Genomic DNA, 24,963 nt, shown 5'->3' on the forward strand with positions numbered 1-24,963 from the left:
GGCTGCTGGAGACTGTCAGGAATGAGCGTGCAAGTAAATCCGAAACCCCAAGTCCATCACAACTCTGATCAACGGAGCCTAAGGCTACTCTATGGTTTTCACCATACACCACCACAAGGCAGTTTCGACCTTGCAGCATAGAACCCAGGTTGCTTTAACAGAGTTCGGTGTTGGATAAGGCCCCATGCACACGAACGCAAAAACGCCCGTAATTACGAGCCCATAGACTTCTATTGGCCACGGGTACCTCCCAGTATGCTTACGGGAAGGTGCCCGGGCCGTTGAAAAATATAGAACATGTCCTATTTTAGGCCGTAATTACAGCACGGGCAGCCCCATAGAAGTCTATGGGGCTCCCGTAATTACGGGTGACTACGTGTGTGCACCCAAAATTATGGGAGCGTTGCTAGGCGACGTCAGTGGATAGTCACTGTCCATGGTGCTGAAAGAGTTAAACGATCGGCAGTAACTCTTTCAGCACCCTGGACAGTGACTTCCGATCACAATATAAATCAACGTGTAAAAAAAATAGAAGTTCATACTTACCCAGAACTCCCTGCTTCTTCCTCCAGTCCGGCCAATCACAGGCTGCAGCGGTCACATGGACTGCCGCGTCATCCAGGAAGGTCGGGCTGGATGTCGAAAGAGGGACGCGTCACCAAGACAACGGCCGGGTAAGTATGAATTTGTTTTACTTTTACCTGGGAAAGGGCAGCCTCTTCACTCTATCCTGCACTGATAGAGAGAAGGGGCTGCCGATTAGTCCAGTGCAATTTTGCAGCGAAAACGTGCCCGTAAATACGGGTGGAATACTGGTGACACCGGACCCGTATTTACGGGCACGGGTCCGTAAATACTGGTGCAATACGGGTCGAATACGTGTGACCAAGGACCCGTATTTACGCCAGTATTTACGGGAGGAAAAACATACGTTCGTGTGCATGAGGCCTAAGAGGTGAAATGCAGGCAAAACCAGAATAGATAACATGACAGCCAGAGGGTAAACAGAAAGTCCAAATCACAAAGCTAGGGGATATCAGGAAATGCAGAGGTCAAAACCAGCCGGGAACAGAAAGAAAACAGAACCAACTCAGATTTAAATACTCCACCCTACAATCAGATTAGAAGAAAGACAGAAAAGTGGGATAGGCTCAACGACTAAAACCAGAACCGCCCAGAAGCTAGACTAGTATTCATGGTAATCTTAAAGGGACAGAATAGAACCCAGGTTGCTTTAACAGAGTTCGATGTTGGATAAGAGGTGAAATGCAGGCAAAACCAGAATAGATAACAAGACAGCCAGAGGGTAAACAGAAAGTCCAAATCACAAAGCTAGGGGTTCAGTTCCAAAAAGTGAAAATAGTCAAAAGGACAGGGTAAAGTCAGAAGCTTGATCAAAGACATGCAGTAAGGAAATTCTGAAGCAAAGAAAACAGAACCAACCCAGATTTAAATACTCCACCATTCAATCAGATTGGAAGAAAGACAGAAAAGTGGGATAGGCTCAACAACTAAAACCAGAACCGCCCAGAAGCTAGACTAGTAGTCATGGTAATCTTAAAGGGACAGGCGTTTCCTAACACAGTGTTTTTATTTTTGGCATTTTTGTAAGGCCTCCCTCACATACACTTTTTTTCAGTGTTTTAGAACTCATTGTAAAAAATGCCATGAGTTTCAAGTGTTTTTCAATGGCGTTTTTTACCTATTTTTACCAAATGTATTTTTTGTGCCATTTTCTATTTAGTGGCATCCTGCACATACATCTCAAAGCGGTGAATGCAAATGTAGTTAAAATGTAACTTTAAATAAATAATGTATATAATAGACCAAAAAAGTCATGGTAAAAACATACGTATGTGCAAATATATCCATACAAGTGGGAAGGAAAGAGCCTACTTTAGGAAAAAGGCCATAGCCACAGTGTCAGTTTTTACACATCATGTTCATAACTGCAATGTAATCTAGACATCATGTTATAGCAGTAAAAATTGGAACAGTGTTGCCAATTCCTGAATATCGCCTAGTCAATGGAATGGTCATGGGGTCACAGCTGGAGAGGGACATAAATAATTCCCTATTAAGCCCTATTAAGAGCCTACATCTACAAGCTACCGGACCATGTGAGATAAGTGCTCCTAGAGGGACATTCCCATTCAGAGCCTGTTTCCTTTACAATGCTAGCATAAGCCCTCAACACTTACCCCCAACACTTTGTCCTTCTCCTAGTAGCTACGGTGTGCGTGTGCCGATTCTTTTGACTGGGTGCCAGGTAATACTACAGCAGCAGGGGAAATGTGTGGCTGGCCTCAACTTGCCCACATATAAGAGCTGATCACCAGCAGACAGATGGTTATCGGCTGTCTTTCTTTGTAAAACGGCTTGTCATATGTAGAAAATCCCTTTAATCTTGATTCACATAAGATTGGACAGACCAATTGTATATGTAAAAACATCTTAATAAAGAGATGCATCTCTAAATTTTACTATGCGTTTCTTATCTATTGACATTGCATGATACACCTGACATTATTTAGGAGTTCTCTGCTATACATAGTTGTATGTCTTATCAGCCTGCTCCTATATTTCTAGGTGAGTTGTAGTGTTGGCAGTCTTAGCTTCTTTCTGGATCACTGGGCTTTTGCTAGCTGCTTTAACTATTGTTCAACCTTGTCCTTTGGTTTCTGAAGTATTGGATTGATGGCTTTGGACATGAGTTATTTGACCACTTTTTTACGTTCTCCTAATCTGCTTTTGAGATAGCTTTCTTTTATATGACACATTTTGTTTTCTTTTAGTGCTATACTGGAGTAAATATTTAAAAAATGTTTACCACTTTAGGGAGTAAATAGTTAAAAATTTAGTTTCTCTGTTGGCATTCCTATATACAATGATAAAATGTTATATTGTTTTTGGTCCCAATGCTCTTCTTACCAAAGGCCTGGGGGATATTTCCCACTACTGCATCAATGCAGATGAACAGTATGGACACTTTAGACCAGAATCACACACTAAGGGTATGTTCACACGGCTTATTTTCGGCCGTTTTTTCGGTCCGTAAATGGCCGAAAAACAGCCGAAAAATCGGAAGCAGAAAAGTTTTGAAAGTTTTAAAAAACGGCCGTGTAAAAAAATGGCAGCGAAAAAGAAGTGCATGTGACCTCTTGAGCCGTTTTTGGAGCCGTTTTTCAATGACTCTATAGAAAAACAGCTCCAAAAACAGATGTAAAATACGCAGCAAAAAACGCAAGTTGCTAAAAATACAGCTGAAAATCAGGAGCTTTTTTGCCTTGAAAACAGCTCCGTATTTTCAGACGTTTTTGGTTAAGCGTGTGAACATACCCTAAGTATTAATACAGATTTTGATGCAGTTTTTGGCCTCGTTTTCTGAGCCAAAGGCATGAGTGGACACAAAATATAGGAGATGCATCAGAATTTTCATTACAACTTTCCTTTCTTTTGGAATCACTTCTGTATTTGGCTAGAAAAAACTGAGCCAAAAACTGCACCAAAAAAATGCATCAAACCTGTGTGTGATACTTATAACATAACAAGGACTTATTTACATGAGTGTGTCCCATCTGCGTCCGCAAAAAAACGGACTCTATTTCATGCAAATGAATGTCCCTGTTGCATTAGTGTGCTTTCGGTGTGTCCTCTGTTTTGCTTGTCAATTTTTCTTTTCGTCAAGCACTTCCTGGTTTACTTTTTTTTCTGCATTACTTATCCTCAGCAACTCATCCCCTAAAAATGGCCAGCACAGGGATGTCAACTGCGTGCTGTCTGTTTTTTTTTATAGACCCATATACTTTACTAGGCTAGTCTGGTCTGCAAAAACGGACCAGAATAGGACATGCTGTGAGTTTCTTGCTACGAATCTACACGCCGTGAAAAGAAAACGGATGTCTGAAAAGCCCCACAGAGTTGAACGGGCCACTGTTAAAAAGGACAGTGCACTGACGAGAAACACGCTTGTGTGAATAACACCTTATTATATTCATTAGTGACTTGGTTTTCTAAACTTTCTCAGTTTTCCGAAATAATGCACAACAGATTTTGTTCCAATGAACACCACATATGATTTGCATATCCTTCTCACAGCAATAAAATAACAATTAAAAATGGGACATTAGTGCAACAAATAATTCTTTCTCCTTCCATTCCTGTTTTAATTTTATTCATTTCCACGTTTCAGAAATCATTTATACACCAATCCCTGTAGTAAGATTTCAGCTGCACATATAATATATACAATGAATTGCAAAAAATATTCAACACCCTAAAAGGTTAACAGATTAGTCTGGATTACAAATTACACAAGGTCTCTTTCACCCAGCAGTATTTTGCATCAGTATTTGTAAACCAAAGATAGAAGTGGGTCCGAAACATGGAAGAAGTACAGATCTTTACAATATACTTCTTCTGTTTATGTTTCACTCCTAGGTTTGGCTTACAAATACTGATACTAAATACTGCCGTGTGAAATTAGTATTTCATCATTTCTTTATGGCCGTAATGTAAATCTATGACGACAGTAATAAAATTGTCCCATTGGTATCAAACTCTCATCTCACCCATCCTCCAGATGGAAGATCGGTCACATGAGGGTTCGATATGAATAGGCGCTCTGGGACAATCTTATTATTGCCTTTCATGTGTTTTAACAGTGTTTTACAGGGACACAGTCGTCCGGTAGTAGATAGAAATCACTTTGCTTTGGTTCTGTTTATCTATGAGTCTTTTCACATGAGCGTATATAATAGCATGCACAACTTTCATCCGCTTTAACGGATGCATCCGTATGCGACTTGTATTTTGACATCAGTATTGCAGCCATTTTTCAAAGGGGCTGTCTTTAAGGCTGGGTTCACACGACCACATTAACGTCCGTAATGGACGGACGTATTTCGGCCGGAAGTCCCAGACCGAACTCAGTGCAGGGAGCCGGGCTCCTAGCATCATAGTTATGTACGATGCTAGGAGTCCCTGCCTCTCTGCAGGACAACTGTCCCGTACTGTAATCATGTTTTCAGTACGGGACCGTAGTTCCACGGAGAGGCAGGGACTCCTAGCATCGTACATAACTATGATGCTAGGAGCTCGGCTCCCTGCACTGAGTACGGTCCGGGACTTCCGGCCGAAATACGTCCGTCCATTACGGACGTTAATGTGGTCGTGTGAACCCAGCCTTATAGTTCAATTTCCTATCTAGAAGCGGGCTCATCAGTGATACTAATTAGTTATACTGATCAGTGGCATAATTACCGATGTAGCAGCTGTTAGCGACTATTGCACAACTTTTAATTGTATCTGCGTTCTCAGTATGCAGACTCAGTTGAATACAATGGTAGAGCAGGGAGCTGTCAGCTTACTGTTCCATCATTCACACACTGATCCTTGACATCGGCGCAGGCTGGCGCAATGCCCTGAAAAGTGACACATTGACAGAATTAACACAGCGTTTTGGTGGCGTTTTTGTGGTGCTTTTTTATGGTGCAGCCAGCTGTTACATTAAAGTCTATAGTCAAATATCAACAGCACTTTATACACTGCACAGCGTGATCTCGCGAGATCATGCTGTGCTGTTTGAGTAAGGCCTTATTCACACAAATGTGTCAGTTTTGCGCGCGCAAAAAACGCTGCATTTTGCGCGCGCAAAAGGTCTGCTTGTCATCAGCATATGGTGCGCGGCTGCGTGATTTTCGCGCAGCCGGCATCATTATGACACTCTGTTTTTATGTTTACAAACAGAAAAGCACGTGATGCTTTTCTGTTTGCATTCATTCATTTTACTACTGTTGCGCAAATCACACGCAGCACTCGGAAGTGCTTCCGTGTGCCAAGCGCGATTTGCACGCACCCATTGACTTCAATGGGTGCGTGCTGCGCGAAGCACGGCCAAATATAGGACATGTCGTGCGTTTCACTGACAGTCTGAACGGCCGCATTCAGTAACATAGGTCCGTGCGACGCGCGTGATTTCCACGCGCGTAGCACGGACGTATTATAAGTTCGTGTGAATAAGGCCTAAGTCCCACAAATACTTGGTCAAAAGTTAAATAACGCCCAGTGGTCTATTGAGAAACGAATTAGCATAAATCTAAAATTGCTCATAACTTGCTCAAAAATGATAGTTTTTCAAAATAAAAACCACTGTTGTTATCTACATTACAGCGCCGATCAGATTATGTAGGAGACAGGGCACCTATAATGTGGTGACAGAGACTCTTTAACCTCTTCCCGCGCTGCTCCGCAATAGTACGTCCTGCAGTGGGGTTAGTTCCCACATCAGGACGTACAGTTGCGGAGTAGTTCCCAGCGAGGTCAGCTGTCCCCGACAGCTGACACTCCAGCCTTGCCGGTCAGCGGACCATCGCCGCTGATTTCAGCAATTAACCCCATAAATGTGGCGACAGATTGCTGTCGCCGCATTTAAGTGGTTTGGAGCACATCGGCAGCCCCCACAAAGTGATCATGGCGGCTACCGATGCTTGTTGTGGCAATCGGAGGTCAGACAATGACCTCCGGGTTGCCATATATGGAAGCCTCGGAGGAGCAGCCTCCGGCCGGTCCTCCGAGGCTTTCTATCAGTGTGACTGTCACGTCACAATGACAGTTAGAACACATTACACTACGTGTGTAGTGTAATGTACTCTAGCAGCGATCAGAGCTGCAAGTCTCAGGGTATGTTCACACGACAGCGTCCGTAACGGCTGAAATTACGGGGATGTTTCCACTTGAAAACACCACCGTAATTTCAGCCATAACGGCATGTGCAGGCGCTTGAACGCTGCATCCATTACGGACGTAATTGGCGCTGAAATTCATTGGAGTCAATGAGTAACGGCTCCAATTACGCCCAAAGAAGTGACAGGTCACTTCTTTGACGCGGGCGTCTATTTACGCGCCGTCATTTGACAGTGGCGCGTAAATATACACCTCGTGTGAACAGACAAACGTCTGCCCATTGCTTTCAATGGGCAGATGTTTGTCAACGCTATTGAGGCGCTATTTTCGGACATAATTCGGGGCAAAAACGCCCAAATTACGTCCGTAATTAGTGCGTGTGAACATACCCTCAGTGTCCCCTAGTGGGACAAGTGAAAAAAGTAAAAAAAAGTAATAAAAATGTTTTAAAAAAAGTGTAAAAATAAAAGTTATAAGTTATATAAACAAACTGCATTTTTTTACTATAATAAGTCTTTCATTAGAGGAAAAAAATGAACACGTTAAAAAAAAGTACACATATCTGGTATCACCGCGTTCGTAACGACTCCAACTATAAAACTATAATGTTATTTTTCCCGCACGATGAACACCCCAAAAAAAATCTATAAAAAACGACACCAGAATCACTATTTTTTGGTCACCACCCCTCCCAAAATAGAGAATAAAAAGTGATCAAAGAGTCGCATGTACCCGAATAAATAATAATACCGATAAAAACTACAACCCGTCCCAAAAAAAACAAGCCCTTACACAGCTTTTTTGACTGAAAAATAAAAAAGTTACGCCTCTCAGAATATGGTGACACAGAAAATGAAAATTGTTTTATAAAAAAGTGATTTTATTGCGCAAACGCTGCAAAACATAAAAAAAAATTATATACATATGGTATCGCCGTAATCGTATCGACCCGCAGAATAAAGTAAAATTGTCATTTATAGTGCACGGTGAACGCCGCAAAAAAATAAACTAAAAAACATTGTCAGAATTGCTTGTTTTTGGTCACCCGGCTTGCAATTTTTTTTTTATAAAAAGTGATCAAAAAAATCGCATGTACCCCAAAATGGTGACCAATGAAAAGTACAGATTGTTCCGCAACAAATAAGCCCTCACGCAGCTACTGTGGTGAAAAAATGAAGAAGTTCTGGCTCTCAGAATATGGCGATGCAAAATGTGCAGTGTTTTCTAAAATCGGATAAGATCGGGCGCCATTTATCAGTGCGACACCGGCCACACATCTATGAATTATTATTTATTTACCGCATTATTATACCCTCTTATTATTCCCTGATGTTCTCCGCACAGATTACATATGCCCCCACATTATAAACTGAAATACCAGCGAAACCCCAAACAGAACAACTGCCACGCAAAATCTGCGCTCCAAAAGCAAAATGGTGTCCCTCCCTTCTGAGCCCTGCAGCGTGCCCAAACAGCAGTTTGCGTCCACATATATGGCATCGCCATACCCGGGAGAACACGCTTAACGTTTTATGAGGTATTTGTCTTCAGTGGCACAAACTGGGCACAACATATTTTGCACTAAAATGGAATATCAGTGGAAAATTGCAATATTCACACCATCCGGTGTGCATTAACCCCTTTGCGCACTATGACTTAATAGCACGTTATGGTGCGGGGGTTGATGTATGGATCGGGCTCACATGCTGAGCCCGCTCCATACGCTGCGGGTGTCGGCTGTGTATTACAGCTGACACCCGGGACTAACGGACAGGAACAGCGATCGCGCTGTTACAGGAGTCTGTAAAAATAACAATATACTGCAATACATTAGTATTGCAGCATATTGTACCCGCGGATCCAATGATCGCTGGTTCAAGTCCCCTAAGGGGACTAATAAAATGTGTAGAAGAATTAAAGTTATTAGTAGTGAGAAAGAAAAAAGTTTAAAGTTAAAATAAAAAAACTTTTCCCATTTTTCTTCTAAAGTAATGTAAAAAAAGAAACAGAATTGATATCGCTACGTCCGTAAAAGGCCGAACTATTACAATATACCATTATTTAACTCACACGGTGAGCACCGTAAAAAACTTAAATAATTTAAACCGCCAAAATCGCTGTAGTTTTCATTTTTACCGCACGGCGAAAGCTGTAAAAACGAAAACCCTAAAAAATGGAATCAGATTTTTTTCCTATATTACTATATTTTCCTATTTTTTTTCAGTTTCCCAGTACTTTTTATGGCACTTTAAATGGTATTAATAGAAACTACAATTCCTCCCGCAAGAAATAAGCCCTCACATCACTCTACTGACGGAAAAAGAAAAAAGTTATGGCTCTTGGAAGGCGGGGAGTGAAAAACGAAAATAAGAAAGCAAAAAATGGATCAGTCCTGAAAGGGTTAATTCATTTCTAATGAAGCTAATGTATGACCACATGTGGGGTACTTCCGTACTCGGGAGAAATTGCTTTACAAAAATTGGTTGTTTATTTCTCCTTTATCCCTTGTGAAAATGAGAAAATGCAACATTTTAGTGGAAAAAAATTGTGATATTAATTTTCTCCGCCTAATTCTAATAAATTCTGCAGAAGCCCCGTGGAGTCTAAATGCTCACTATACCCCTAGAAAAATTCCTTGAGGGGTGTTACCAAAATGGGGTAACTTGGGGGGCTTCCACTGTTTTGCTCCCTCCAGGTCGTTGCAAAGGCGGCATGGCACCGAAAAACAATCCAGCAAAATCCGTGCTCCAAAATCCAAATGGCGCTACTTCCCTTCTGAGTGCTGCCATGGGTACAATCAGCAGTTTATTACCACATATGGGGTATTGCCGTAATCAGGAGAAACTGCTTTACAAATGTTGTGGTTCTTTTTTTCCTTTATTCCTTGTAAAAATTTAAAATTTCTATGCTATTTCAGAAAAAAAGTTGATTTTAATTTTCACTGCCTAATTCCACTAAATTCTGCAAAAAACCTGTGTGGTCAAAATGCTAACTATACCCCTAGATAAATTCCTTGATAGGTGTAGTTTCCAAAATGGGGTCACTATTGGAGGGTTTCCCCTGTTTTGGTCCCTCCAGGGCGTTGCAAACGCGACATGGAACCGAAAACCAATCCAGCAAAATCCGTGCTCCAAAATCTAAATGGCGCTCCTTCCTTTCTGAGCCTTGCTGTGGATCCAATCAACAGTTTATTACCACATATGGGATATTCCCGTAATCGGGAGACATTGCTTTACAAATGTTGGGGTGAATTTTCTTTATTATTTCTTGTAAATATTAAAAATTTCTATGTTTTTTCAGAAAAAAGATTTTCATTTTTACAGACTAATTCTAATAAATTTAGCGAAAAACCTGTGTGGTCAAAATGCTAACTATACACCTAGATAAATTCCTTGAGGGGTGTAGGTTCCAAGATGGGGTAACTTTTGGGCGTGTTTCCACTGTTTTGGCATCACAAGACCTCTTCAAACCTGACAAGAGGCCCAAAATCCACTGGGTGTTCCTTTGCTTCTGAGGCCGGTGCTTCAGACCATTATCACACTAGGGCCACATGTGGGATATTTCTAAAAACTGCAGAATCTGGGCAATAAATATTGAGTTTCATTTCTCTGGTAAAACCTTCTGTATTACAAAAAAAAAATGTATTCAAAATAAATTTCGGCAAAAAAAAGAAAATTTGTAAATTTCACCTCTACTTTGCTTTAATTCCTGTGAAACGCCTAAAGGGTTAAAACACTTTGTGAATGCTGATTCGAATACCTTGAGGGTTGCAGAAGTGGTGAGTATTGCAGAAGTTTGATATTGTGCAGGTAGAGTAGTTGTAGTAGTGTAGAGATGTGTTTATACATATTTTTTTGGTTTTTTTTGCCGTCCCCGGATAACCCCCTTTAAATAAAAAACAGCAAACACAGCGCTCATATAGAGCACTGTGTTCCCGAATGCAAAAGCAGGTGCTTCCGCATTCGTGCAGTAAGGCTTTAAACCATTAGATCACAGTTATTAGTGATCTGTAAATGGAGACAGCAGGGAACACATAGATAATGTGTATCCTGCTAGTCTTTGCCCCTATAGTATAAAAAAAACAAAAAAAGTAATAATAAATAATACATTAATATAGTAAAATGTAAAAAAAAAAAATTAATACATAAATACCCCCCAAAAATACCATAGGGAATTTAGATTGTAAGCCTCAATGGGGACTGTAAGTAAGGAACCTATGCGCAGAAATGTTATACATTCTGCATGACATGAAACGCGTCTTGCATGGAGGTAAAAGTCTCAGACATTAATACATTCCTGTCCGGCAGGAATGTACGTTACGCCAAATATAAAAAAAAATCCCTGGCCACCAATTTTAGACTATTCTTCCCCGCCTGATCTGCTTTCGCACCTTTACCCCAAAAAATGTTGAACTTGGATGATTATAATTCGACATGAGCGAACCGAATCGGTACGGATTTTCCAAAAGTTTCAAATTCGCTAAAATCTTAAACTTCTGGGGTGCACTTCCGGCCGCCACTTTACAGATTAGAGAAAAAAACGAAGGGAAAAGAGGAGATTAAAGAAAAAAAAACCATACTCACCCTTCCCTGGTCTCCCGTAGCGATGCATCCCTTTCGGATTTCTCTGATGACGTTGTTTTGTCCCATGGAAACGCCGCAGCCTGCGATTGACTGCAGTGATCACATGGGACCAAACAACGTCATCTCAGGAGGCCAGCAAGGACACGTCACTACAAAAGACCTGGGGAGGTAAGTATGTTATTTTTTTTATTTCAGGTTTGAATCTCAAGTGCCCTGATTGCCCTGTTTGGGCATGTTCAGACGTGGCAGAATTTCACAGAGGTCAGGCTGCAGTGAAAATCCGCAGCAGCCTTTTTTACATTGGTTTCTATAGTTTTTTAGGCAACTTAGTATAGACCTTGCTTAAAATAAAAGTGCAAAATTTAGGCTGCGGTGCAAAATTTACACTCCACAGCATGAAAAGTCTGTTGCGGAGAAGCAGCGGATTTTAACTGCGCGTTTCAGCCTCTGCAAATGAAAAGGCTGAAATCTGCGGCAAGTCCGCTGTGATATCCGGCAAATCTGAATTAGTGGTCATATATGCAAATTTTGCTGCAGAGTAATCGCGTAATTGCGGCGAATTTCGGCAAAATCTGCAGACATCAGAGAATCAGACAAGGGTAATTTGGGCACTTGCGATTTGCTGTGAATTTACTGCATTAGGACCAAAACAAATTTCGGGAAATTTGCTCATCTTGAATTAAAATCCATGCACATATGCTGTGCATATTTACAAGTGCTAAAGGAGGGAAATACGTTTAAAACTAAAACAGGGTTTTTGCTCTTGGGCTACAGCAAACTGATATGTTACACAATGCACACATATTTGACGTAACTGTGTGTAGAAATTAGAGGATTATTTTGGGGGTAAAAAAAAATCATATATTTCACAACCCAGCTTAAAACAGAGCTTGAAAACAATGAGTAATTTTTTTTTCTTCTGTTTGTGACAATTTTTCCCTTAAAAAAGACCTAAAGTATAAAATTAATTTCCCTTAAAAAAAAAAATTAAACAGCATTTTTTAGAGTAGGCTAAGAAATAAACTAAAAATTAATCACTTTAAAAGCTATAAACACATTTGAAAGGGATTTTTTTTTATTTTTTAATAAAAAGGTCAAACTGTGTTTGGTGAAAATTTATAATTAATTTTTATTAAAAAATATTTTTACTTTTTGAGATACAGCTGCTCTGTATTCTGCATACACAGCAGCTATATTGTTTGATAAGACCTGAATCCGTCAGTCCCATGGACCTGACGGGTTCAGTGAAAGCAGGTCCTGCGTGTCTCTGCAGGCAGGATCCACCTGTAATTGATCACATCTAAGTTGATCGATTACAGGTGGATCCTGCGTGTCAGAGACACGCAGGACCCGCATTCACTGAACCCGTCACTCCCGCGGACCTGACGGGTACAGAATTCAGAGTAAGATAGTGCTGCTCTATATACAGAATACAGAGCAGCTGTGTCTCAAAAAGTAAAAATAATTTTTGATAAAAACTAATTATAAAGTTGCACCAAACACACTGATTGACCTTTTATTAAAAAAAAAAAATCTCTTTCAAAGGTTTACATAGCCTTTAGGACCATGTTTACACGGCATAGGTTCAGGCTGAATAATTTGAGCAGGGCCCACTACCCTTTGGGGCTAACTCAACTGCTGGGTGCTGACACTGCCACCATGGCTCCTCCAGGAGTTAATCCCAAGCCAGAGCATTGCCGACGCTCTTGCCAGGGATTCTGCTCCTAGAGGGAGCCCCTGCCTAAGAGCCAGTGGTGTAACTACCTCTGCTACAGGGCCTGCGACATGAGGGGGCCCGTTCTGCCCACCGTCACGGCCCCCCATGCCTGGTGGCACTACTTGCAGCCGCTATGACTGCTACAGCGGTAGCGACGCCACATTCAATAGTATCTGCGTCCTTAGGACTCAGATACTGTTGAACACTATAGCAGAGCAGGGAGGTAGCTGCCTGACATTTACTAGGCTACAGGCCACGTCACTGGATCACGCCGGAGCTGTTTTACAATGCGTTTTGATTTATGCAAGCGATTCTGAAGCGTATTTAGAGGCGTATTTCAAAGCATTTTTTGAACTGTAGATGGGAAAAATCAGCTTGTAAAACGCTTCAAGAATCACTTCTTTTTTACAAAGCGTATTTCTACATGGGATTTTTTTAAGTCAGCAGCATAAAAATACATCTTGTATGAAATTCACTTCGTATTTCCAATTGAAATCAACAAGAGGCTGTTTGCAGAGGTATTTTAAGCGTATTTCGGAGCATAATACAAGCATTTAACACTCCGAAATACACCTGAAATATGCCATGTGAACATGGCCTTAGAATACAATATTTCAAAAGGTGACATTTTTTTCTGTCATGAAGGACCAAAACACCCCAGTCATGAAGGGTTAAGAGCATACTGGTTTACAATAAAATACTTGATGGAACAATCTGTGTAAGTTTCATTTGTAATCCAGACAAATCTGTTGACTTTTAATGGAGGTTGAATACTTTTGCAAGGCGTTGTATATTATAAACCATATAAGCCATTCTCATGTCAAACATCTGAGATGTTTTTGGAGCTTATTGACTATAGCTATAATGAAACTATTTACAGTATATATATATATATATATATATATATATATATATATATATATATATACACACGTTTTAGATGGTCTCTATTCGTTTTGTAATTCTTCCCTTACTTGTCTTTGTCACAGCCTGCATTTGGTGTGGGTAATAAATGGGTTAACATTTGTTTGTACATGGGTAAAGTCAATCACCGATATTTTTGAAATGGCATTAAATGACAAAGAGTTGAGGTAAAAGGTCGCATACACACAGAATCCCAGGCATCCATTAGGGCTACTTTTGACAATACACTCTACATAAAGTCTTTCTTTGCTTGAGTGGGCCCGTGTGGTCCGACAGAAAAGGCAGCCTAGCAGCAGGGGCCGACGAACCCCTCCTCCATCACTGTCAATAAGCAAAATGGAGAGACATATCATTTTCCTCACTGTTTCAATGATTCTATAGCTCATTGCCTTCCCTTTGTTTCAGTAATAGATTTAATTAACTTACAATTAATCATAGAGAGTGATATTTAAAGCTCATCCCAGCAGAGTATGGAGTCACAGACCAAAGAATATATATATATGGAAGGCTTCAGTAATCAAGAGGTCACGCAAGATAGATGTTTATCACAGAGGAACACAGGCGAGAGATACATTTATGTGTCTACTCCGCTCTGAATAACTGTTTTAAGATAATTGCTCTACTTCAAAATACAACCTTACAAAAGGCCTAGCCATGCAGAAAAGAAGATAAATAGAATATCCGAGGTAGACTGAAGAAGATAAATAATGGGGCTTTGGTGTAAAGACCTCACGTGGCCAATACTTCATGTGAAATCATTATTACATTTTCCTTGCAGCCTTTAAATGCCCTTTCTGGAAATAGGGGTTAAGTTGCTGCATAAGTCATGCAGAAAACTGGTTTCTGTGCTATTTCTGAAGCATGCCTCTAAAAATGCTATATACAGCACTAGCATAACAACAATATCTCTTCATGATCATACCCAACCTACTGTTCCTCTTTTCCTCTATGACTGAAAACTGTTAAACCTTGTTCATACTGAATGATGTTACAACACTGTACATGTTATTTTTGGGGTGATTAGTGTGGGGTGCATAATTATTTTCCCCTAGCCATTAGGGCAAAAAATAAAAACTCTCCTTAGGGCCAATGTGCAGGGTTGTACTATGGATCTTTGTTGTACGAATCCATAATGCCGGTCCCATAGACATGCTGTACCTCCTTGTTTCTTATAGATTATTTTCATATCAAATCTATTAGAAAAACCTTTACGTCCCCCTAAATTAAACTCTAGCATCCTAAAACGCATGTCGTATTGCGTAGGTATTATAGAGCATTACTTCTAGGGAAGATTACGGTTTCTGAGAGAAGCACCGTACAGCTGCACATGAAGTGCTTTGTGGCCTGTAATCTGTAATCATGTTTTCAGTACGGGACAGTTGTCCGGCAGCGAGGCAGGGACTCCTAGCGTCGTACATAAGTATGATGCTAGGAGCCCGGCTCCCTGCACTGTGTTCGGTCCGGTACTTGCGGCCGAAATACGTCCGTCAATTACGGACGTAATGACCTCGTGTGAACATACCCTGACTCCTTTGTGACCCCTGACCCCGACTGGACTCCTGACTTTTCTTTGCCTTCTGACTTTTGTTTTTCCGCACTATACCGGTTTGACCCTGCATGCCTGACTCCGCCTTTTGCGCCCAGACTTGTCCGTGGCACAATTGCCCTGACTCTCCCACTGTGTACTTCCCAGGTGACCCTTTGTTATTTCGTACTGTCTCTGTCTTATCCGTTTGTCAGTTTCACTTGTACAAGTATAGGGAGCGCCGCCCAGTTGTGCGCCGTCGTTTAGATCGGGTCGTACAAGTAGGTAGGGACAGAGGTTTGGGAAGAACAGGGACCTCACTGTTTTCCGTGTATTTGTTTGTGATTCAATTACAGGCCCTTTACCTGATCTTCCCTGTTGTCTGGCTTTGTTTGCCATGGACCCCTTGGTAGTGTTAACAGAGCAAATGCAGGGTCTCACCCAATTGGTGCAGGATCTGGCCCAGAGAGTCTACCAGCTTGAGCATGCTGGAGAATGAGCATTCAGGTGGCCGCCCCTGTGTTACCCGTGGCAGCCTACCCTCCCGCACCTGTGCTGGAACCCCAAATCCAGTTACCCGATCATTTCCCTGGCGATCAAAAAATATTTTGCATCTTTTCGTGAGAGCTGCATGCTTTATTTTCAGCCCCATTCTCCCGTCTGCTGGGGGACCCCCAGGTTTGGGCATTTTCCTTATCTCCCACTAGTCCCCAATGCTCCTCTGTCGACGCTTTCTTTTCCGCCCTGGGACATCTCTATGACGAACCCAACAGGACAGCGTTCGCTGAAACTCAGTTAGGGGGACTTTGTCAGGGTAAGAGGCCGGTAGAGGAGTACTGCTCTGAGTTTAGGAAATGGTCAGTGGAATCTACCTGTGGAGACTCAGCCCTGAAGTACCACTTCAGGCTAGGACTGACTTACGCCCTAAAAGACCTGCTAGTAAGTTACCCCCGCCTCTTTAGACCAGCTCATGAATCTCGCTGTCCATCTCGACTGACGCATCCGGGAGCGTCGGCAGGAACGGTCCAGTCCTCCTACTCCAGTCGCTCCTTCTAGGTCTCGAGCTGTCCCAGTGCCATCTTTATCAGCTGACTGCCAAGAGGAACTGATGGAGATAGGGATCACAGGAGATCCGAAAGTTCGCAGGGAGTTCCGCCACAAAAATGCCTTATGCTTCTACTGTGGAGATGCGGACCATCTACTCAGCGCCTTTCCCATACGCAAAAAGACTCCGGAAAAATTCCGCGCCTAAGTGGTCATCGGGAAGGTCACTTAGGCGCACATGTATTTCCCATTCGTTTTAATAAGGTCTTGTTGCCAGCCCAGATGTCATTTTTGGGCAAGACTGGGATAGGTTCTGCGTTTGTGGACTCAGGGTCCGTTGCCAATTTTATTTCCACAGTTTTGCTTTGTCGATTGGTTTACCCCTTATTGATTTGTCTGTTCCTATTCCCCTGGTAGGGGTAGACTCCTCCCCGTTAGCATGCGGGCACATTTTCCAGTCTACCCCTGTGGTTTTTTTTTTAAAGATTGGTTCAATTCACTTTGAGGAATGTACTATGTTTGTCTTTAACCCCTTAGTGACCAGCCCATTTTAGGCCTTAATGACCAAGCTATTTTATTCGTTTTTCTATAGTCGCATTCAAAGAGCTATAACGTTTTTATTTTTTCGTCTACATAGCTGTATGAGGACTTGTTTTTTGCGGGATTAGTTGTGCTTTTTAATGGCACCATTTTTGGGTACATATAATTTTTATATTAACTTTTATTAACCTTTTTGGGGGGGATTATAAAAAAAACCTGAAATTCCGCCATTGTTCTATGCGTTTTTAAATTGACGCCGTTCACTGTGCGACGTAATTAACATGTTACCTTTATTCTATGGGTCGGTACGATTACGGGGATACCACATATGTAGAGGTTTTTTTATGTTTTACGACTTTTGCACAATAAAAACACTTTTGAACTAAAATTATTTGCTTTTGCATCGTCGCTTTCCAAGAGCCGTAATTTTTTTATTTTTCCATCAATGTAGTGATTTTTTGGGCTTGTTTTCTGCGGGACAAGACGTAGTTTTGAATGGTACTGTTTTGGGGTACATGGGACTTATTGATTCATTTTTATTATTACTTTTTTGGGGGGCAATGGAAAAAAATTGCAATTTCGCCATAGTTTTTGGCGTTTTTTTTTTACGGTGTTCACTTTGCGGTTTAAATGACATATTAACTGTATTAATGGAGTCATTACGGTCGCGGCGATACCACATATGTGTACTTTTTTTTTTTTTTTACACTTTTACTAAATAAAACCACTTTTTATGGAAAAAAATGGTTTTATTTATTTTTTTACTGTACTTTTTATTAATAATCTTTATTTCACTTTGATAACTGATTTTATTAGTCCCACTAGGGGACTTTACTGTGCGATGTTCCGATCGCTGCTATAATGCTTTGGTATACTTCGTATACCAGAGCATTATTGCCTGTCAGTGTAAATCTGACAGGCAATCTGTTAGGACGTGCCTCCGGCGCGTCCTAACAGGCATATGTCCAGGGCAGACCTGGGGGCTTTTATCAGTCCCCCGGCTGCCATGACACCCCATCAGAGACCCGCGATTTCATTCGCGGGCCGCCGATGGGTGAGAGAGGGAGCGCACTCCCTCTGTAAACAAAGTTAAATGCCGCGGTCGCTATTGACGGCGGCATTTAACGGGTTAAACGGCCGCGATCGAAGTAAACTTCGATCGCGGGCGTTGGAGCAGGAGCTCAGCTGTCATCAGACAGCAGAGCCCCGGCTCCTGCCTGCACGGGAGACCCGTGCAGGACTTAGACTAGGCTGACGTGAAAAGGCGTCAGCCTAGCCTAAAGCCCAGTAGTAAATGACGTTAAAAGGCGTATTAGTGGTCACTAAGGGGTTAAGGGGCTACCCATCGAGACTTTATTAGGTCTTCCCTGGTTGCGCAAGCATAACCCCATCTTAGATTGGGTGACAGGGGGAACTTGTCACTTGGGGTAAGAAGTGTTTGTCTTCTTGTATGTCCACCTTAAGGGTTAGTCTCGTTGAGAAGGGGCACACTCTTCCTGAATTTATTCAGGACTTCAGTGACGTCTTTTCTAAAAAAAGCCTCTGAAGAGTTACCTCCTCATCGAGTACACGATTGCGCAATCGACCTGGTACCTGGAGCCAAGCTCCCCAAAGGTAGAATCTTTAATCTATCTTGCCCTGAGCGTGAAGCAATGAGGGAGTATATCCAGGAGAGCCTTGCCAAGGGGTACATCTACCCCTCCTCATCACCTGTAGGTGCTGGTTTCTTCTTTGTGGGGAAGAAATACGGGGGGCTCCGACCCTGTATCGACTACTATCAGCTTAACAATATTACCATAAAGAACCAACACCCACTTCCGCTCATCCCCGTTCCCTTTAATCAGGTTCAGGGGGCCCAATGGTTCTCTAAGTTTGACCTGCGGGGGGCCTATAACCTGATTAGAGTTCGTAAGGGGGGATGAGTGGAAGACTGCCTTTAACACCTCTGAAGGGCACTTTGAGTACCTGGTGATGCCCTTCGGTCTATGTAATGCGCCAGCTGTGTTCCAGACTTTTGTAAATGATATTTTTAGAGACTATCTGGGACTCTTCTTCGTGGTATACTTGGATGACATTTTGGTGTTTTACAAAGACTGGGACTCTCACATCAAACATGACAGGACTGTCCTCCACATTCTCAGGGAAAATAATTTGTTCGCTGAATTTGAAAAATGTATTTTTGGTACTCAAGAGATGCCTTTTTTGGGACACATCCTTACCCCTGAGGATTTCCGCATGGATCCTGCCAAGGTCCAGGCCTTATCTGAATGGGTCCGGCCTGCTTCCGTGAAAGCCCTCCAAAGGTTTTTAGGGTTCGCAAATTACTACAGACGTTTTAGCCAAAATTTTTCAGTAATCACCAAACCCCTTACAGACCTCACCCGCAAAGGTGCGGTTCTTCTCCACTGGTCTCTGGAGGCGGTCCGAGCCTTTGAGCTCCTTAAGGGGTGCTTTTCCTCCACCCCGGTACTAATCCAACCGGATCAAACTCAACCCTTTATTGTGGAGGTGGATGCTTCCGAGGTGGGTGTGAGAGCAGTATTGTCTCAGGGTCCCACTTCTCACACTCACCTCCGACCCTGTGCCTTCTTTTCCCGTATGTTGTCTCCCACTGAGCAAAATTACGATGTGCGTAATTGGGAACTGCTGACCATCAAATGGGCTTTGGAGGTATGGCTCCATTTTCTCGAAGGGGCAAGACATCGGGTCACGGTCCTCGCTGAACATAAAAATGTGGTCTTTTTAGAATCAGCCAGGAGACTCAACCCTAGACAGGCTAGATGGGCTCTATTTTTTACCAGATTAAATTTTGTTGTTACCTACAGGCCTGATTCAAAGAATATTAAAGCGGATGCTTTGTCCCATAGTTTTCTGGCCACCCCTCCGCCTGAGACCAAACCCGAAGGAGTATTGCTTCCCGGTGCGGTAGCGGCAACCGTAGACTCTGACCTGACCACAGAGGTCACGGCCAGCCAGGACTCTCCCCCTGAAGACCTTCCAGAGGGAAAACTGTTTGTATCCTTACACCTCCGGCTGAGGCTCCTCCAGGAGTGTCATGACTCAGTCCTGTCAGGTCACCCAGGCATCTCTGGTACCAGGGACCTTGTCACCCAAGGTTTCTGGCGGCCAGGACTGCTAAAAGATGTCCGAGGCTATGTGGTCTCATGTGAGACCTGCGCCCGGTCTAAAACTCCCAGAACCTGACCTGCAGGCTTGCTGTGTCCTTTGCCGGTGCCCCAAGGACCCTGGACCCATCTAGCCACGGATTTTATCACCAATCTCCCTTCGTCCCAGGGCAGGTCGGTGATCTGGGTAGTGGTAGACAGCTCCACTGTAGCTTTAAACTTGATCCGCATCCTGAGGACGCGGATATAGTTAATAGCAGCATTCTCCTGGGGATCCGGGGGATGTGCCTTGGATGCTCGGTTCTAGCAGTGATGCCACTGGTGAGCCCCCTTCCCGCTCTGTTACGCCCCTGGGGCACCCCAACCTTAAAACATCATAATTAGTACTGGTGTCATTATATGGCGAAGAGACTTTTTGGGATCTATCCAAGGTCCAAGTCCTTGATGCAAAAGCAACCACTGCACTCCTTACGGTATGTTCACATGCCCTATTTACGGACGTAATTCGGGCGTTTTACACCTCGAATTACGTCCGAAAATACGGCTCCAAAGCACCGGCAAACATCTGCCCATTGAAATCAATGGGTTTACGATGTTCTGTGCACACCGGCTGCTTTTTTACGCGCCACAGTCAAAAGACGTAAAAAAACACCGGCGTCAAAGAAGTGCATGTCACTTCTTGAGACATAATTGGAGCCGTTTTTCATTGGCTCCATTGAAAAACAGCTCCAATTACGTCCGTAATTGCCGCCGCGAAAACTGCGAGTACGAGCACTTACGTCTGAAATTCAGGAGCTGTTTTCTCCTGAAAACAGCTCTGTAATTTCAGCCGTAACGGACGCTTCCGTGTGAACATACCCTTATAGTTACGCCCCTGAGGCAGGTAGATTTGTAGTATAAATACTTTTCTATTTTTGCATCTATTAACGATGATGAACCTGGATTGACTTTTAAGCAGGGTAATCCATAGAGGGCTGTATCTACAGAGTGTTAAAGTAGATGGAAGATTTGCTATTCAGATGCAGTCTTGGCACATTGATGGTACATTGATACGAGATAGTTGTAATGATAAAGAAAAAACAAACACATTAGCAGAGCTGTGTCTCTTAAATTAAAGATGACCTATCAGCTCTCCTGACATGTTTGTTTTATTAAATACCTCCATTCCCCATAATATAAGAATTCGGGAGTGTCGTTTTTTAGAACTCTGTATGAATAAATTGACCACTGGTTTAGGGGGTATTTCTCCACACAGTGTGAGAGTTTCCAATCAGAGATGACCGTGCCAGTCTGCATAGGGACATGCCACTTTGAGACGAAGAATGGTAAATCCCAGTTGTCAATTTTTTCATACATTTCTAGGAGGAATAATAGAGGAACGCACAGTGCAGAGCTCTAATAAAAGATGCTCCAGATTAGTTATTTCATGGAAAATACAAGTATTTACTAAAAAAGACATGTCAGTAGAGCTGTCAGGTTCTCTTTAATAATTTTTCATGTCCTATTATAAAGACCAAACTCCTTGAGTACCCATCTAACTACCACGATCTAGTAATATGCAATAACATGCTTTTGTGGTAAATCCCGTTCAAATCTAAGGCCTCATGCACACGACCGTGTTTTTGCGTCCGCAATTCCCCCGCAAATCCACGGGAGAATTGCGGACCCATTCATTTCTATGGGCCCATACACACTATCCGTGTTTTCACGGGTCTCCGCATGTCCGCACATCCGTGCCGCAGAAACTCCGGACATGTCCTATTATGGGCCGCAAATGCGGTGCGGACATGCCAATAGAAGTCAATGGGCCCGTGGAAATTGCGGATACACCGCCGTGTGTCATCCGCAGTTTGCGGATTTGCGGAAGTGTTGCTAGGCGACGACCGGGAATGACTTCTGTCGTCGTGAAGTCTGGAGACAGTGCATGAGAGCAGCAGAGAGCAGCAGAGTGCAGCATGGCTTCAATAAACGTTGAGAAACTAATCATCCTGGTCCAGCACAAGCCCTGTCTGTGGAATAAGCGGGTGGAAGAATATGCAGACAGGAATATGAAAGATCTTGCCTGGCAGGAGGTCTGCAGTGAGGTGCATCCTGAGTGGGAGAAGGCAACTAAAGTGCAAAAGAAGCGCATGGGTAAGTTTCACACCTTGATGCGGTTTCTGAGTACTCCTGTCATGTCATAATGACATGCCTGACGTTTTGATTGGTGGCGGTTGGATCACTGAAACACCCACCAATCGCTGAAATGAAGCTGCAGAAGTGCACGTGAGATTGTGGGGGTCTCATGGCTCTGAACAGCACCGATCAAAACGTGACATGTCACTATGAGGGTATGTTCCCACACACTAATTACGGACGTAATTCGGGGGTGTTTGACCTCTATTACGCACGCTAAATACGCCGCAATAGCGTTGACAAACATCTGCCCAGTGAAAGCAATGGGCTGACGTTTGTGTGTTCAAGCGGCGTGTATATTTACGCGTCAATAGACGCCCGCGTCAAAGAAGTGACCTGTCACTTCTTGTGCCATAATTGGAGCCGTTATTCATGGCCTCCTATGAAAATCAATTACGTCCGTAAAGGACGCTGCGTTAAAGCGCCAGCACATGCCTTTACGTCTGAAATTACGGGTGATGTTTTCTCCTGAAACCAGCAACGTCATTTCAGCCGTTACGGACGCTGTCGTGTGGGCACATGGAAAACGTGGCAAGTCTGCTGTAGTTTCTGCAACGTCGGAATTACCTGTCAAATATGCAAATGTAGGTGCAGATTTGTTTGCGGCATCATTTTCATATAATAAACCACATTTCCTAATATCTAGTAATGTACTCTTCTAAAATGTTGATCTGTGATTGGTTTATTTTATATCATAGTCGAAAACGTCAAAACACGCTGGAACACGTGCCGAGACCAATTAAAGCGTGAGATAAATGACAAGGGGAAGAGCGGAGACGGACGTCTGAAAAAAAAGCCATACATGTACACCAAACAACTTTCGTTTCTTCTTGATGTAATGCAGGTTGGCCCGTAAGTATTGCTTATATACTTTGACCATTGTAGTCTGCCCATGTAGCCAGTTGTGTAAGTACCGCTGTAGCAGCCGTAGCGACTGCTACGGGGACCGCGGCATGAGGGGACTCCACCATGTCCGGAGGCTCCGCTAGCAGCCGCTATGACGGCTACAGCGGGACGCAACTGAACACTACGGCTGAGCAGGGAGGTATCTCCCCGCTCTGACATTAAACAACAGACATGTATCCCCTAACCACTGAATCGGGGATACATGTGTGATCGCTGGCATTGACAGGGAGAACGGGGGACAGAAAGTACCCTGAACTTCTCCATCCCAAACCTCGTACTTTCGCCAGCTCCGTCAAAATGAATGGAGCCAAAGTCGTGCTTGTGCGCATACATAACCAGCGCTCCTTTCAATTTTTGGGAGATGTGCAGACGACAGAACTTAAGGGGACTTTCAGTCCCCCCTTCACCCTATCGCTGCCAGCGATAAGGCATGTATTTGTAGGACACACTATAGGTGGCATTTGTCCGGGGGGCGGGGAGGGGGGCCTGTATGGCGTTAGCGGCATACAGCCCCCTCACTAGATAACGCCGTACAGTCCCCCTATAGATAACGCCATATAGTACCCCGGTAGATAATGCCATACAGTGTACAGTGTGGGGCTGTATGGCGTTATCTACAGGGGTGGGGGCAGCAAAAAAGGCACTATCTACAAGGGGGGGGGGGTTACACCCAGTGGAGGGATGGCCCCAGTCAAAAGTTTGCTATGCGGCCCTGTCTTTCCTAGTTAGGGCTCTGCATGTAGTGATGCATACATAGTGTATTTGCCCAGCTGTAGACATGACGTTAAATTACTACAAAAATTCCCTAACATTATGTTTTCATTTTCAAACAGAACCAAGGATAATCTGGAGGAAGAACAAGACTCTGATGAGACTCAAATTGAAGAGCCTGACGTAGCTTTGGGGACTGCTAGGTCCACTTCCACTCCTGTGACAGCGGAACCAACAACAATGGATAATCCAGTCTGTGCCGCGGACGAAGAAATTATCCCCCGAGGTAAACGTCGACGTTCTGCCAAAGGTCCAACACGTACAGAGCCAAGGCAGGAAGTCGACTTGCGTGTATTAGAGCACTTAGAGAAAAGAGCTACTGAAACTGAAGAGGGCACCTTCTGTCGCGCTCTCTCTAATATTCTTAAAAGAGTGCCAATTTCCAGACAGATAAGGTGCCAAACAGCACTAATGGAAGTCGTGGAAATATTTGCGACACATCCTGACCCACGTGCAATGCATCAGGCCATCGAGTTTCATAGACGGGGGTGTGATGCAAGCACCTTCAACTCTGTCCCTCCAGCACCTGCAGCAACCGCGCAAGGCATCCAGCATCCGTCATATGTAGACTCAATGCCGCTATTCAGTGACGATCGTTCAGTTTATGGCATGCCAGGACCTTCTCAGCAACAGTATGGGCACATGCAGCAGGGGGAGTCAGTTCCACGACCACATCATGAACCTGCACCTTCGCAATCCTTCTACAATTTATAATTTACTTATATAACATAGTTTTGTTTATGTTTGTTGACACTATTTTATGCAAGAAATAAAATAAGTTTATAGTTAATTATGTGTTTGTCTTTATTATTATTGCAAAACATAATGAGGTATTGGTCTGCATTTCTGCCAAATGCAAATAATCGCTTTTTTTTTTTTTTAATTAATAAAGAATTAAAAAAAAAAAAACAGAAATACATTAGCTCGCAACCCGCGTCAAGGGTCCTCATTCTCTTGCGAGTCCCTACT

General features: G+C 43.1%; 1 protein-coding gene across 1 annotated transcript; it reads left to right on the plus strand.

Annotated features, from left to right (window-relative positions):
• The first annotated feature begins 22,770 nt into the window (after positions 1–22,770).
• LOC142739499 (uncharacterized) lies at positions 22,771–24,756 on the plus strand. Its single transcript, XM_075849817.1, has 2 exons — positions 22,771–23,169; positions 24,057–24,756. The coding sequence occupies exons 1-2, from the start codon at positions 23,120–23,122 to the stop codon at positions 24,706–24,708; spliced, it is 702 nt and encodes a 233-aa protein (XP_075705932.1). The 5' UTR covers positions 22,771–23,119; the 3' UTR covers positions 24,709–24,756.
• The last annotated feature ends 207 nt before the right edge of the window (positions 24,757–24,963 follow it).

The sequence above is a fragment of the Rhinoderma darwinii genome, chromosome 1 (genome assembly GCF_050947455.1).
Source record: "Rhinoderma darwinii isolate aRhiDar2 chromosome 1, aRhiDar2.hap1, whole genome shotgun sequence".
Lineage (NCBI taxonomy): Eukaryota > Metazoa > Chordata > Amphibia > Anura > Rhinodermatidae > Rhinoderma > Rhinoderma darwinii.

Excerpts from the sequence above, each read along its gene's own strand:
- LOC142739499 (XM_075849817.1), top strand. The coding sequence starts at position 23,120 with ATGTACACCAAACAACTTTCGTTTCTTCTTGATGTAATGCAGGTTGGC. Across the intron at positions 23,170-24,056 it reads GATGTAATGCAGGTTGGCCC|AACCAAGGATAATCTGGAGG; the intron begins GTAAGTATTGCT and ends ATTTTCAAACAG.